Raw genomic sequence first — 13,636 nt, forward strand, 5'->3', positions numbered from 1 at the left:
ATCATCTCTCTGTCTCCGCTGTGTTTCAGAATCTCCCCAGTGGCACTGAACCTGCAGGATGCCTTCAGCTGACATACATCTCCAAGGTAGGATTTGTTCTGGAGATTTCTATCTCTCCTTCTATCCAAATCCTTGTAAATTCATTGAGTAACAAAGCTATACTGACTTTTTATCCTGTTTTCTTTAGGTCAGTGAGGCAACAGCTAAACAGAAGCCAAAGGCAGAATTCTGTTTTGGTGAGTAAATCTAACTGTGTCTGTAACAAACTCTTGCTCAGCATTTAAACACACATGCATACATGTGAGCAGACATCCAAAAATATAAACACTTTTGACAAGAAAGCAAGATGAAAGAAAGAAGCTTGGCCTCATTCTTGCCAAGTATGTGTCCAAAGGAAATTTAATGGAACCACAAAAAGCACCATTAAGGCACCATATTCTTTTGGAATTCCAGCAGGAACTTCCATAACTTCCACTTTTGTCAGATAATGCATTATTTTGTATGGCAAAACTTAATTATTAGAAAAGGGAAAGTGCTCATCATTTGAATCGTGCTGAGCCTTTGGGTTGAGGAAAAATTGATATCTTTTCATATTTTGAGTAGTTTGTTCTCACACTGCACTATGGCTATTTCTGAAAAGCAATCTGTCACTGGTTAGTCCAGTACAATTGGGTATGAACTGGCCACCTAATGTTCCAAAGTGCTGAGATAAATGACATGTGTTTTCATTGATAATAACATTTGGTACTTTTTTGCATGTTCTTGGAGGTACCAAACCAAGGTTTGAGAAGTAATTCAGTTTTTCCAGTGAAATATGTAACTGAAGCTCTCTTTTTCTTGATAACAGTGATTAATGCTCTGTCCAGACGATATTTTCTTCAAGCCAATGACAAAAAGGACCTGCAGGAGTGGGTAGATGCACTGAACCGAGCTACCAAGATTACGGTAATGCTTTAAAGTACTCCTGTGGCATACATTCTTCATTCAGATTATGGAAACTTGCTAAACTACACTGTTTTATTATAAATCGGAACAGAGTGATGTCCTCAGTTGCATTTTAACGGGTATAACATGGAATGGTGTCATTTACATAGATGAACTCTAGTCATCGAGATTGGAAGAAAGCATAATCTTCTGGATTGAACAGGAGTCATTTATATTAGGAATAGTATGACTGACGTGGGTCATTTTACTAATTCAAATTGGATATAGTTAAATTTGTTAGACTGAAAACTATTTATTCTGAGGAAGAAAATAGTGTGTTACTGAGTTGCACTTTATAATTTTAATATTATTAATGCTGTTATTTCCTTTGCTTTAGTGTGATCATTTACACTGGGTGCTTAGTAACATGTTGGCTTACATTTCAGACAATGAGCTCAATGATTCTTTTGATTGAGTTGAAGTTTGATCATTCATACTTAGAGGTCAGTGGTCTGCTGAGGTGCACTCTAGTCATTTAGATGGAGAAAATTTCCAACTGAGCTGTAATGAATTTGGAAGTAGACTGACTTACTAGGACTACATAATGAATATCAAAGAATTTCTGTTGTATCTATCTATTGTATTGTCTGTTGTCAGAAAATTTAGAATTCACCTGTATATGTGTGGTATGTAATGGAAAGTGACACCCATTTTCTGCCAGTGCAGACTTTGAGTGATTAGTATATTTAGTTGCACATAGCGAATGATCTAGATGCAATGTCAGACATCAGACCGTATTATTTTTTCCATTGACTTTAACTTTATTCTAATAGTTTAGATTTTGGTTTTGATTGATCTTTGATCTAAATCTCTCTGCCTTAACCAAAATACAGCATAGTATTTTCTATTGATATAATTTTGTGTTTATTTTTAGACTGACCTTTGCCTGTTCGGCAATGTATTAGTGTCCTCCAATTACATCCTTAAATTGGCCTTTAAGGATGGATGTGACTCTTGCATCATGTAGCTGGTGTATGGCCTCCATTCCTACTTGGGCTGAAAGGCCAGTAGAAGGGTACATGAAGGGTGTAAAGAACTAGCATTAGGTAGAAACAACAGACCTATGATGTGACAAGATGTAAATGTTGTCTGAGGAACATAGCAGATTTGGAGTGTTTTAAACACCAATTAAAATATATTTTTTCCTGAAAATGCAGATCTGCAGTTTGATAATCACTGTCAGACTAGACAGACACTTCACTTACACTTCAGAGCAGAATTTGACCCATACCTCTACCATGAGAGCTCATGTTTTTTTACCAATACCTGTATGGTATTGTATTGTTTGTTCTAAACTACACCATCTAGCTCAGAGTTTTCACCACAGTAGCGTCAGTCTGCTAAACCTACACTGTATTGAAATCTTCTTCTTCTTTCGGCTGCTCCCGTTAGGGATTGCCACAACGAATCATCTTCTTCCATATCTTTCTGTCCTCTGCATCTTGCTCTGTTACACCCATCACCTGCATGTCCTCTCTCACTACATCCATAAACCTTCGCTTAGGCCTTCCTCTTTTCCTCTTCCCTGGCAGCTCTATATTTACCATCCTTCTCCCAATATACCCAGCATCTCTCCTCTGCACATGTCCAAACCAATGCAATCTCGCCTCTCTGACTTTGTCTCCCAACCGTCCAACTTGAGCTGACCCTCTAATGTACTCATTTCTAATCCTATCCATCCTTGTCACACCCAGTGCAAATCTTAGCATCTTTAACTCTGCTACCTCCAGCTCTGTCTCCTGTTTTCTGGTCAGTGCCATCGTCTCGAACCCATATAACATAGTTGGTCTCACTACCTTCCTGTAGACCTTCCCTTTCACTCTTGCTGATACCCGTCTGTCACAAATTACTCCTGACACTCTTCTCCATCCATTACACCCTGCCTGCACTCTCTTTTTCACCTCTCTTCCACAATCCCCATTACTCTGTACTGTTGATCCCAAGTATTTAAACTCATCCACCTTCACCAACTCTATTCCCTGCATCCTCACCATTCCACTGACCTCCCTCTCATTTACACACATGTATTCTGTCTTTGAAAACTTTGGACGGCGTTTTCCCTTGCCCGGACGTGGCTCACTGGGGCCCCCCTCTGGAGCCAGGCCTGGAGGTGGGGCTCGATGGCGAGCGCCTGGTGGCCGGGCCTGCACCCATGGGGCTCGGCCGGGCACAGCCCGAAAAGGCAACGTGGGTCCCCCTTCCCATGGGCTCACCACCTAAGGGAGGGGCCAAGGAGGTCGGGTGCAGTGTGAGTTGGGTGGTGGCCGAAGGCGGGGACCTTGGCGGTCCGATCCTCGGCTACAGAAGCTGGCTGTTGGTACGTGGAATGTCACCTCTCTGAAGGGGAAGGAGCCTGAGCTAGTGCGCGAGGTTGAGAGGTTCCGGCTAGATGTAGTCGGACTCACCTCGACGCACAGCTTGGACTCTGGAACCAATCTCCTTGAGAGGGACTGGACTCTCTATCACTCTGGAGTTGCCCCCGGTGAGAGGCGCCGAGCGGGTGTGGGTATACTTATTGCCCCCCGACTTGGAGCCTGTTCATTGGGGTTTACCCCGGTGGACGAGAGGGTAGCCTCCCTCCGCCTTTGGGTGGGGGGACGGGTCCTAACTGTTGTTTGTGTGTATGCGCCGAACAGCAGTTTGGAATACCCACCCTTTTTGGAGTCCCTGGAGGGTGTGCTAGAGGGCATACCTTTTGGGGTCTCCCATTGTTCTGCTGGGAGACTTCAATGCTCACGTGGGCAATGACAGTGAGACCCGGAAGGGCGTGATTGGGAGGAATGGCCCCCCTGATCTGAACCCGAGCGGTGTTTTGTTATTGGACTTATGTGCTCGTCACGGATTGTCCATAACGAACACCATGTTCAAGCATAGGGGTGTTCATATGTGCACTTGGCACCAGGACACCCTAGGCCGCAGTTCAATGATCGACTTTGTGGTCGTGTTGTCGGACTTGCGGCCACATGTCTTGGACACTCGGGTGAAGAGAGGGGCGGAGCTGTCAACTGATCACCACCTGGTGGTGAGTTGGCTTCGATGGTGGGGGAGGATGCCGGTCAGGCCTGGTAGGTCCAAACATGTGAGGGTCTGCTGGGAACGTCTGGCAGAGCCCCCTGTCAGAAGTAGCTTCAACTCCCACCTCCGGCAGAACTTTGACCTCATCTCGAGGGAGGTGGGAGACATTGAGTCCGAATGGGCCATGTTCCGTGCCTCTATTGTTGAGGCAGCTGACCGGAGCTGTGGCCGTAAGGTAGTCGGTGCCTGTCATGGCGGCAATCCCCGAACCCGTTGGTGGACACCGGCGGTGAGAGATGCTGTCAAGCTGAAGAAGGAGTCCTACAGGACCCTTTTGTCCTGTGGGACTCTGGAGGCAGCTGATAGGTACTGGCAGGCCAAGCGGAATGCGGCTTTGGTGGTTGCTGAGGCAAAAACTCGGGCGTGGGAGGAGTTTGGGGAGACCATGGAGAACGACTTTCGGATGGCTTCGAGGAGATTCTGGTCCACCATCCGGCGTCTCAGGAAGGGGAAGCAGTGCAGTGTCAACACTGTATATGCTGGGGATGGTGCGCTGCTGACCTTGACTCGGGACGTTGGGAGTCGGTGGGGGGAGTACTTCGAAGACCTCCTCAATCCCACTAACATGCCTTTCAATGAGGAAGCAGAGCCTGGGGACTCAGAGGTGGGCTCCCCCATCTCTGGGACTGAGGTCACCGAGGTGGTCAAAAATCTCCTTGGTGGCAGGCCCCCGGGGGTGGATGAGATACGCCCGGAGTTCCTCAAGGCTCTGGATGTTGTAGGACTGTCTTGGTTGACAACGCCTCTGCAACAATGCATGGACATCAGGGAGAGAGCCTCTGGATTGGCAGACCGGGGTGGTGGACCGGAGGGTGTGTTCCAACTACAGAGGGATCACACTCCTCAGCCTCCCTGGAAAAGTCTATTCGGGGGTCCTGGAGAGGAGGGTCCGTTGGATAGTCGAGCCTGGTCGCGGAACAGTGGACCAGCTCTACATCCTTAGCAGGGTCTTGGAGGGTGCATGGGAGTTTGCCCAACCAGTCTACATGTGTTTTGTGAACTTGGAAAAGGCATTCGACCGTGTCCCTTGGGGAATCCTGTGGGGTGTACTCCAAGGGTATGGGGTACCGGACCCCCTGATAAGGGCTGTTCGGTCCCTGTATGATCAGTGTCAGAGCTTGGTCCGCATTGCCGGCAATAAGTCAAACCCGTTTCCAGTGAGAGTTGGACTCCGCCAGGGCTGCCCTTTGTCACCGATTCTGTTCATAACTTTTATGGACAGAATTTCTAGGCGCAGCCAGGGCATTGAGGGGGTCCGGTTTGGTGGACTCAGGATTGGGTCACTGCTTTTTGCAGATGATGTTGTCCTGTTTGCTTCATCAAGCTGTGATCTTCAGTTGTCTCTGGATCGGTTCGCAGCCGAGTGTGAAACGGCTGGGATGGGAATCAGCACCTCCAAATCCGAGACCATGGTCCTCAGCCGGAAAAGGGTGGAGTGCCCTCTCAGGGTTGGTAGCGAGATCCTGCCCAAAGTGGAGGAGTTCAAGTATCTCGGGATCTTGTTCACAAGTGAGGGAAGAATGGAGCGTGAGATTGACAGGCGGATCGGTGCGGCATCCGCAGTAATGCGGGCTGTGCATCGGTCTGTCGTGGTGAAAAACGAGCTGAGCTGCAAGGCGAAGCTCTCAATTTACCAGTTGATCTATGTTCCTACCCTCACCTATGGTCATGAGCTATGGGTAGTGACCGAAAGAACGTGATCGCGAATACAAGCAGCTGAAATGAGTTTCCTCCGCAGGGTGTCTGGGCTTTCCCTTAAAGATAGGGTGAGAAGCTCAGTCATCCGGGAGGGGCTCAGAGTAGAGCCGCTGCTCCTCCGCATCGAGAGGAGTCAGATGAGGTGGCTCGGGCATCTGTTCAGGATGCCTCCTGGACGCCTCCTTGGTGAGGTGTTCCGGGCACGTCTAACCGGGAGGAGGCCCCGGGGAAGACTCAGGACACACTGGAGGGACTATGTCTCTCGGCTGGCCTGGGAACGCCTTGGGATTCTCCCGGAAGAGCTAGAAGAAGTGGCCGGGGAGAGGGAAGTCTGGGCATCTCTGCTCAAGCTGCTGCCCCCGCGACCCGACCTCGGATAAGCGGAAGAGGATGGATGGATGGATGGATGGATGGATGGTATTCTGTCTTGCTCCTACTGACCTTCATTCCTCTCCTCTCTAGAGAATAACTGCTCTCTCCAGGGTCTCTTCAACCTGCTCCCTACTATCGCTACAGATCACAATGTCACCAGCAAACATCATAGTCCATGGGGACTCCTGTCTAATCTCGTCTGTCAACCTGTCCATCACCATTGCAAATAAGAAAGGGCTTAGAACTGATCCCTGATGTAATCCCACCTCCAAGTTGAATGCATCCATCACTCCTACCGCAGACGTCACCACTGTCACACTTCCCTCGTGCATATCCTGTACACCTCTTACGTACTTCTCTGCCACTCAGACTTCCTCATACAATACCACAGCTCCTCTCGATGCACCCTGTCATATACCTTCTCCAGGTCCACAAAGACGCAATGCAACTCCTTCTAGCCTTCTGTAAACTTCTCCATCAACATCCTCAGAGCAAACATTGCATCTGTGGTGCTCTTTCCTGGCATGAACCATACTGCTGCTCACTAATCATCACCTCACTTCTTAACCTAGCTTCCACTACTCTTTCCCATAACTTCATGCTGTGGCTCATCAATTTTATTCCCCTGCAGTTACTGCAGTCCTGCACATCCCCCTTGTTCTTAAATATCGGCACCTGTACACTTCTTCTCCACTCCTCAGGCATCCTCTAACTTTCCAAGATTCCATTAAACAATCTGGTTAAAAACTCCACTGCCATCTCTCCTAAACACCTCCATGCTTCCATAGGTATGTCATCTGGACCAACGGCCTTTCCATTTTTGATCCTCTTCATAGCTGTCCTTACTTCCTCCTTGCTAATCCGTTGCACTTCCTGATTCACTATCTCCACATCATCCAACCTCTTCTCTCTCTCGTTCTCTTCATTCATCAGCCTCTCAAAGGACACTTTCCATCTGCTCAACACAATCTCCTGGCTTGTGAGTATGTTTCTATCTTTATCCTTTATCACCCTAACCTGCTGCACATCTTTCCCAGCTCGGTCCCTCTGTCTAGCCAATCGGTACAGGTCCTTTTCTTCCTCCTTAGTGTCCAACTTCTCATACAACTCATCATATGCCTTTTCTTTAGCCTTCGCCACCTCTCTCTTCACCTTGCGTCTTATTTCCTTGTAATCTTGTCTACTTTCTGCATCTCTCTGACTATCCCACTTCTTCTTTGCCATCCTCTTCCTCTGTATACTCTCCTGTATTTCCTCATTCCACCACCAGGTTTCCTTTTCCTCCTTCCTCTTTCCAGATGTCACGCCAAGCACCCTTCTTGCTGTCACCCTTACTACATCTGCTGTAGTTTCCCAGCTGTCTGGTAACTCTTCACTGCCACCCAGTGCCTTTCTCACCTCCTCCCTAAAGTCAACCTTGCAGTCTTCCTTTTTCAACTTCCACCATTTGATCCTTGGCTCTGCCCTCACTCTTTTCTTCTTCTTGATCTCCAGCGTCATCCTACAGACCACCATCCTATGCTGCTTAACTACACATTCCCCTGCCACCACTTTGCAGTCTTCAATCTCCTTCAGATCAACTCTTCTGCATAGGATATAATCTATCTGTGTGCATCTTCCTCCGCTCTTGTACACTGTATTGAAATAAATCTTCAATATGGATCTGTGCGCAAAAATCTTTCTACCACTAACACTGTTTTGCTTAAATCAAGGTCCATCAAAAAATGAAGCACGAATACTGTACAAATTCATTATGGACTGCTTTGCATATTAATCTTAACTGAAACACTGCAAATATATACTGACTTTGTCTCTCCAAATAAGGTGACTTTGTCTAGTTCTGTTAATCTGCACCAGCTTACTTCTAATGTTGTGGTGGCAGTGTGGCTGGAATTATTAGATCTTATCTAAATATCAAAGAATATCCATTGTTCTTTGAGTGTTTGGTTATAAACTCTAAAATAAGTCTTTCCTATCCTACTCGTCATTTTTTATCATCCACAATACAAGGGTCGTTTTTTAAGTGATCTGACCTATGAACCCAGTTAAATTCTCTTTCTTAGACAGTCATTCTTGTGGATGATTTAGTTTTTACATTGATATTCATATATATAACCTTACACAAAGTATGCAATTTGTTTATGGGACTGTTATTGTGTTTTTGTATTTTTTTATTCTTGTATGGTATTTGTTTTGATGTAAGATTTTGCATATAACTTGATAAATATTTTGTATATCTTTATTTATATGTCAGGCAAAGCAATGTAATTTAGTGTTACATTAGTGAGAAGCATTCATGTTTACCCCCCCCCCCCCTTTATGACTGAGTTTCTTTGAATTTTATGACAGAGTTGGGGAGGAAGTGCCTGAAACAAGCTAATGTTTCTCTAAAGTCTCTCCCTTCAACCCCCGCAAGAAAGCCAGGCTGCCTAACTGCCAAGCTTTACCTTAACATATGGTTTGTGGGCAGGTGTTAAGATGTTCTATTTACCCATTGGTCTGAAGTATGGCTGTTTGGAATTGGCTTGTGTCAGAAACCTTTAAGTACCATGACGCCCTACTGGCTGTAGGGGTTGGACAGAACATCTATAAAATTTGCTTGGTTAACTTCACTCTCTCTCTTACTAACATCTGATGAAGAAGCATCTCTTACCAAACTGATGAACTGAAAGGACAACACAATGGAGAGCATAGCTCGGCAGCCATATTGAACAGATATGTGGCTGAAAGCTGACCACAAATGAACTAGAGACATTTTTAATTAACTAACAAGTCTGTGTGCTGTCTGAACTACACATCACCATTTAATCAGGTTGTATGGTTGCCAATATTGAAATGTACTTTGCATATTGTTATTATTTATGAATATTACCAATAATACATTGTTTAAATTGTAATTTAACTCTTGCTTGTGTTTTACTACACCTAATTGCCTGAGCTTATAGATGTAGAAGGGAAGGTGGGAAGAAGTTATCTATATGTAATTCACTAAGTCCATGGCAAGCAAGACACACGCAAGGCGGCCACGCCCGCCAACTCACAGAGCCCCGCCTACCAACAATTCACTAAACAGCTGACCATGGCGCGAGAGCGAAAGCATTTGCTAAGAATGTGTTCATTAATCAAGAACGAAAGTCGGAGGTTCGAAGAAGATCACATACTGTCGTAGTTCCGACCATACACGATGCCAACTGGCGATCCGGCGGCGTTATTTCCGCTGGGCAGCCAACCGGGTAACCAAAGTCGTTGGGTTCTGGGGGGAGTATGGTTGCAAAGCTGAAACTGAAAGGAATTGACAGAAGGGCACCACCAGGTGTGGAGCCTGTGGTTTAATTTGACTCACCATGGGAAACCTCACCCGGCCCGAATGTGGCTCACAGGTGCATGTGAACTGTAGCGTATGGTTGCAAAGCTCAAACTTAAAGGAATTGATGGAAGGGCACCACCAGGTGTGGAGCCTTTGGCTTAATTTGACTCAACATGGGAAACCTCACCCGGCCTGAACGTGGCTCACAGGTGCATACGACTGAGGCGGTGTGTGGAAAATGAACAGTCAACGTGACTCACAAGTGCATGTGGACTGTACACAGACGAAAGCAATTCAGGTGAGGAGTTGGGGGCTGCATACGACTGAGGCGTTGTGTGGAAAATGAACAGTCAACGTGACTCACAAGTGCATGTGGACTGTACACAGACGAAAGCAATTCAGGTGAGGAGTTGGGGGCGGACACATGAACAGGCAGTGCGTACTGAACAATGACTAAGAGATGACTTAAGAAATCGGTAGACTAGAATGGCAGGGGCGGAATGGGCGTCAGACGATCGAACTTGCCTATCTAGAGGATGTTAATGTCCTAACACGGGTTCCGTAGGTGAACCTGCGGAAGGATCATTACCGGTTGTGCCGACCCATCGTTGGACGGTTAGGACCCAAAACCTCTCGGGCCCGCTTTCCCGCCCTCTCTCCAGAGTTCCATCTTTGCATTCACTTACAGTCGTATCCTCAAACCCACCCCATTTGGACAACTGTGTCTTTCAGGAAGTGTTCACCCATCAATACATAATTATGCAGCGTATGCTACGCCGTGGGTTGGCTAGTATACTATAACATCTTATAAACAGTGGTAAGTCTGTGAGAGTTGAGGCGTTCTGACAAAGGCTACATATTAATAATACAATAGGGGAAAGTAGAGAAATATAGTACTCTACCAAGACAAAACAGTATTTCTTGTTCTAATTCATAATTTTGTGTTTTATATGTGAATCTACCTTTTGGTGCTTAAATGTTTTGTATCCAGTGTTACTAATATGATCTTTTTGTTGTTATTCTTTTTGTACCCTTTTAAATATTTGTGGAGTGCTTTGAGCATAGGAAAGGTGCTATAGAAATAAAATGGATTATTTTTATTATTTTAAGGATAAACAGATTGAATTATCAGGGTATCTTGAGTATACAGGCAGCAGTAATAGCTTCTTTTGACCTTAGAAAGGATTCTTTTTCTTCATTTGTCCAGCAGAACACGTTAGCAAAACTCACTAAACATTAAACCTGTTTAATTTAAGTATGTCTTTCCAATTCCAAAACTGCCTTTAAATGTGACTCATCCATAGTCAAACCAGTATTAGTGCTTTTATAACCAAGAAACAAAATGGGTGATTTATGAATCACACACATTTTCTGTATATTTTTTTTTTTGTTATTAGTATATCATCTAGAAAGAACCACTCAAACATGAGTATCTAAATATTTTGAGCTGTTAAAGTATTAAACTATCATCTACATAGACTTACACAAATATACCCGAAATGTCTCAGAAGGTATCATTGACAGAACTTTGAAATGGGTAGTAGCTCTGTGATAAAAAAATAACAGGTTCAAAAAGAACTCTCTGTTGTATAATTGGCAAAGTACCTATTAATTAGCAAAAATGAGATTGTGTCACTGAAGCCAAGGGTAGTTCATGGTGAAATGTGGTATGTTGCATTCGAAAACAGAAAAAAATGAAACATTATTTATACAGAACCTTAATGTGTATAGTTAAAAAAGGTGTCTAATATTTTCCAAAAATTTTCTCTACAATATGGCCACCATCAATACAGTAAATACCTAATGTATATTTTATTGAAATTGGTAGTATTTGCATTTGCTTAACCAGACACAAACTGATGAATTTCTCAGCTGCTCCAGAATCTTATCTTCACCAAGACAATAACTCTTTTATTTATTCTCACTGATATATTTAAACTGTTAGATTGCATTAACTACAAGTGTACAGCCTACCAACCTATAAAAAATTTGTATGCATTAGTACTGTGTCTGTCACCTCCACAACAAAAGTTTAGATCTTGTAGTGCTCTCCTCTTGTGTTCCTGAAAATGAGCCTCCATTTTTCTCAGTTCCATTGGGATATGGACATCCTTTACTGCCTGATCTATTTTATGTGTAAAAAATTTTACATCTTGATGCCCAGCTTTAATTCTATTGTAATAACGTCCTCTAAACAATTACTAATATAATCACCATCCATTTTATCGTTTAACTCCAGTGAGTGGCCATTACAGGACTCAGAAATTAGATATGATTCATCTGAACCCATTTCAGAAGCCATGGCCTTAAAAATAATTATATTTTCACCCATAGGTTTATTTCCTTGGTGGCAATTTAACTGATGATTAGTGGCAGCTCCTCAGTGTTGAGGATGATCAAAGATTGTTATAAATTCCTTGAGAGATATTTTTACAGCAGGTGGGCATTCTGAGGGTAGCTTAACAGACAATGAAACAATAAAAGCTGTCATTGATCAGTTTGATCAGATGATTGGTTTCATAAGTGGGAGTTTGATTGTTAAATGACAGTCTATACTAGTTAAGTAAACCTCAACAACTACTTGGTGTTGGATGGGGAATAGTTAGCTTGCAATATGGAGCAGCTGCCTGCAGCACAGGAGCTGAGACCAGCCTAGTCTGTAAATTATTAAATTGTATAAACAGCTGCTATACAGAAGCAGTGAGCTTATTTAGTTGCTTCTGTTGAACCTTGAGATCTTTTTTCAGCTGCTTGATCTCAGAAAAAAACCCTTTTCATCTTGTGGTTACTTATATTTGCTCTGTTCCAAGATTTTATAGTGGCCAGTCATAAACATAAAATCTCAAATTTGGCATCAAGGACTGGAATTAGACAGTATTAGTCTGACTAGAAGACATAACTCAGAGAACAAAATTGATCACAAAAAACAAGTATAGAATTAAAAAATTAAATTAAAAAAAATTAACTAGCATTAGCTCCTAATCATAACTAATGAAATATTTCCCTAACTTTAACTTTTCTTTAGCAATCCTCAGTGTGTTTGATTTGTTTTTCTCCAAAATCTTGGAAACCCAGTGAAGCACACTGCCATCTAAATAGATCTGATGTGATTACATCATATAAAATGGCTGCAGTTGTGAAACCAAATTCCAAGATGGCTGTGAAATTATGTCATTAAAGAAACTGTAAAAAATAGTAATCTTAAATGCAAATAGTACTAGGGTGTTGTACCGTGTTAGCCAGTTTTGCTTGGCTTTTCTTTAAATGCTAATGAAATTAATCAAAATTACAAAAAATAACTAGTAATTAAACCATAAAGTCTAGGTCACTACCTGAAATTCTAGTTGGAATTAGGCTGATATAAGCTACAGCATGTTTGTTTCTTTTTTGTGAAGTAATGGTAGGGCTTTACTTAGTGGCATCCATTGAGAACTAATATATACTGAATGATTACTGGAGCTCTCTAATTTTAAACCTGCATCTTGATTTTACATTTTTGCCAGCGCTGCAGTGGAGTTTATAATTTGTTTGCATATTCACATGATGCTCAGATCTGCCAGCTGCCCTTCATATGATTTAAATCACATGCTGCATTTTTTCCTGCTTTTCGGTTAGATAAATGACCCCAGGGATGAGATTTTTATTATTTTAATAAGTGTATTGTAAGACGAGTTCACACAAGAAGTGGTTGCCTTCAAGGATTTTAAACAGCAGTCAGTAAGTTAATATTGAAATGTGCCAAGAGACAGGGAAAGGCTGACAAAGGTGCCCCCCAGCAGTATAGACATATAATATTAGCATGAAATGAGCAATCAGTGACACTGTACGTCTGTCCAAAAATTAAAGCTTGTGCAGCAGTCAAAACAGAAATTATGCATGTAAGCACCAAAAACAAAATGTATAACAAGAAGTAAAAAGAAAGCCATCTAGCATTATACTATTTATTGCAATCTGTGTCACAAGATGGCGGTGCTTTAGCGCTGACCCTGTACCAAAAAGTCATCAGCAATGTCTTGCAAAGGGTTTTGCATAATTGGCATAAAATATACAAGGCACGGTGGGAACTAACACGATACAAATGAAAATAAAGTAACAAAAGTCTATTGTATAACACTCTTGGCTTTCATATTCTTGCATGGGCTATCTACCCAAGTGTATCACTAAAATATTCCTTATTATCCCTCATTCCTCCTCTCCCTC

The 13,636-nt window shown here is 43.3% G+C and overlaps 1 protein-coding gene across 1 annotated transcript in view; it reads left to right on the plus strand.

Moving 5' to 3' along the window:
- The window catches only part of plekha2 (pleckstrin homology domain containing A2), a 115,693-nt gene that overhangs the window by 33,142 nt on the left and 68,915 nt on the right, over nucleotides 1-13,636 (plus strand). The window contains exons 3-5 of the mRNA XM_051922790.1: nucleotides 30-86; nucleotides 188-236; nucleotides 848-945. Coding sequence (XP_051778750.1) covers nucleotides 30-86; nucleotides 188-236; nucleotides 848-945 — 204 coding nt within the window. The remainder of the gene's footprint in view (nucleotides 1-29; nucleotides 87-187; nucleotides 237-847; nucleotides 946-13,636) is intronic.

This window comes from Erpetoichthys calabaricus, chromosome 1 (genome assembly GCF_900747795.2).
Source record: "Erpetoichthys calabaricus chromosome 1, fErpCal1.3, whole genome shotgun sequence".
Classification (NCBI taxonomy): domain Eukaryota; kingdom Metazoa; phylum Chordata; class Cladistia; order Polypteriformes; family Polypteridae; genus Erpetoichthys; species Erpetoichthys calabaricus.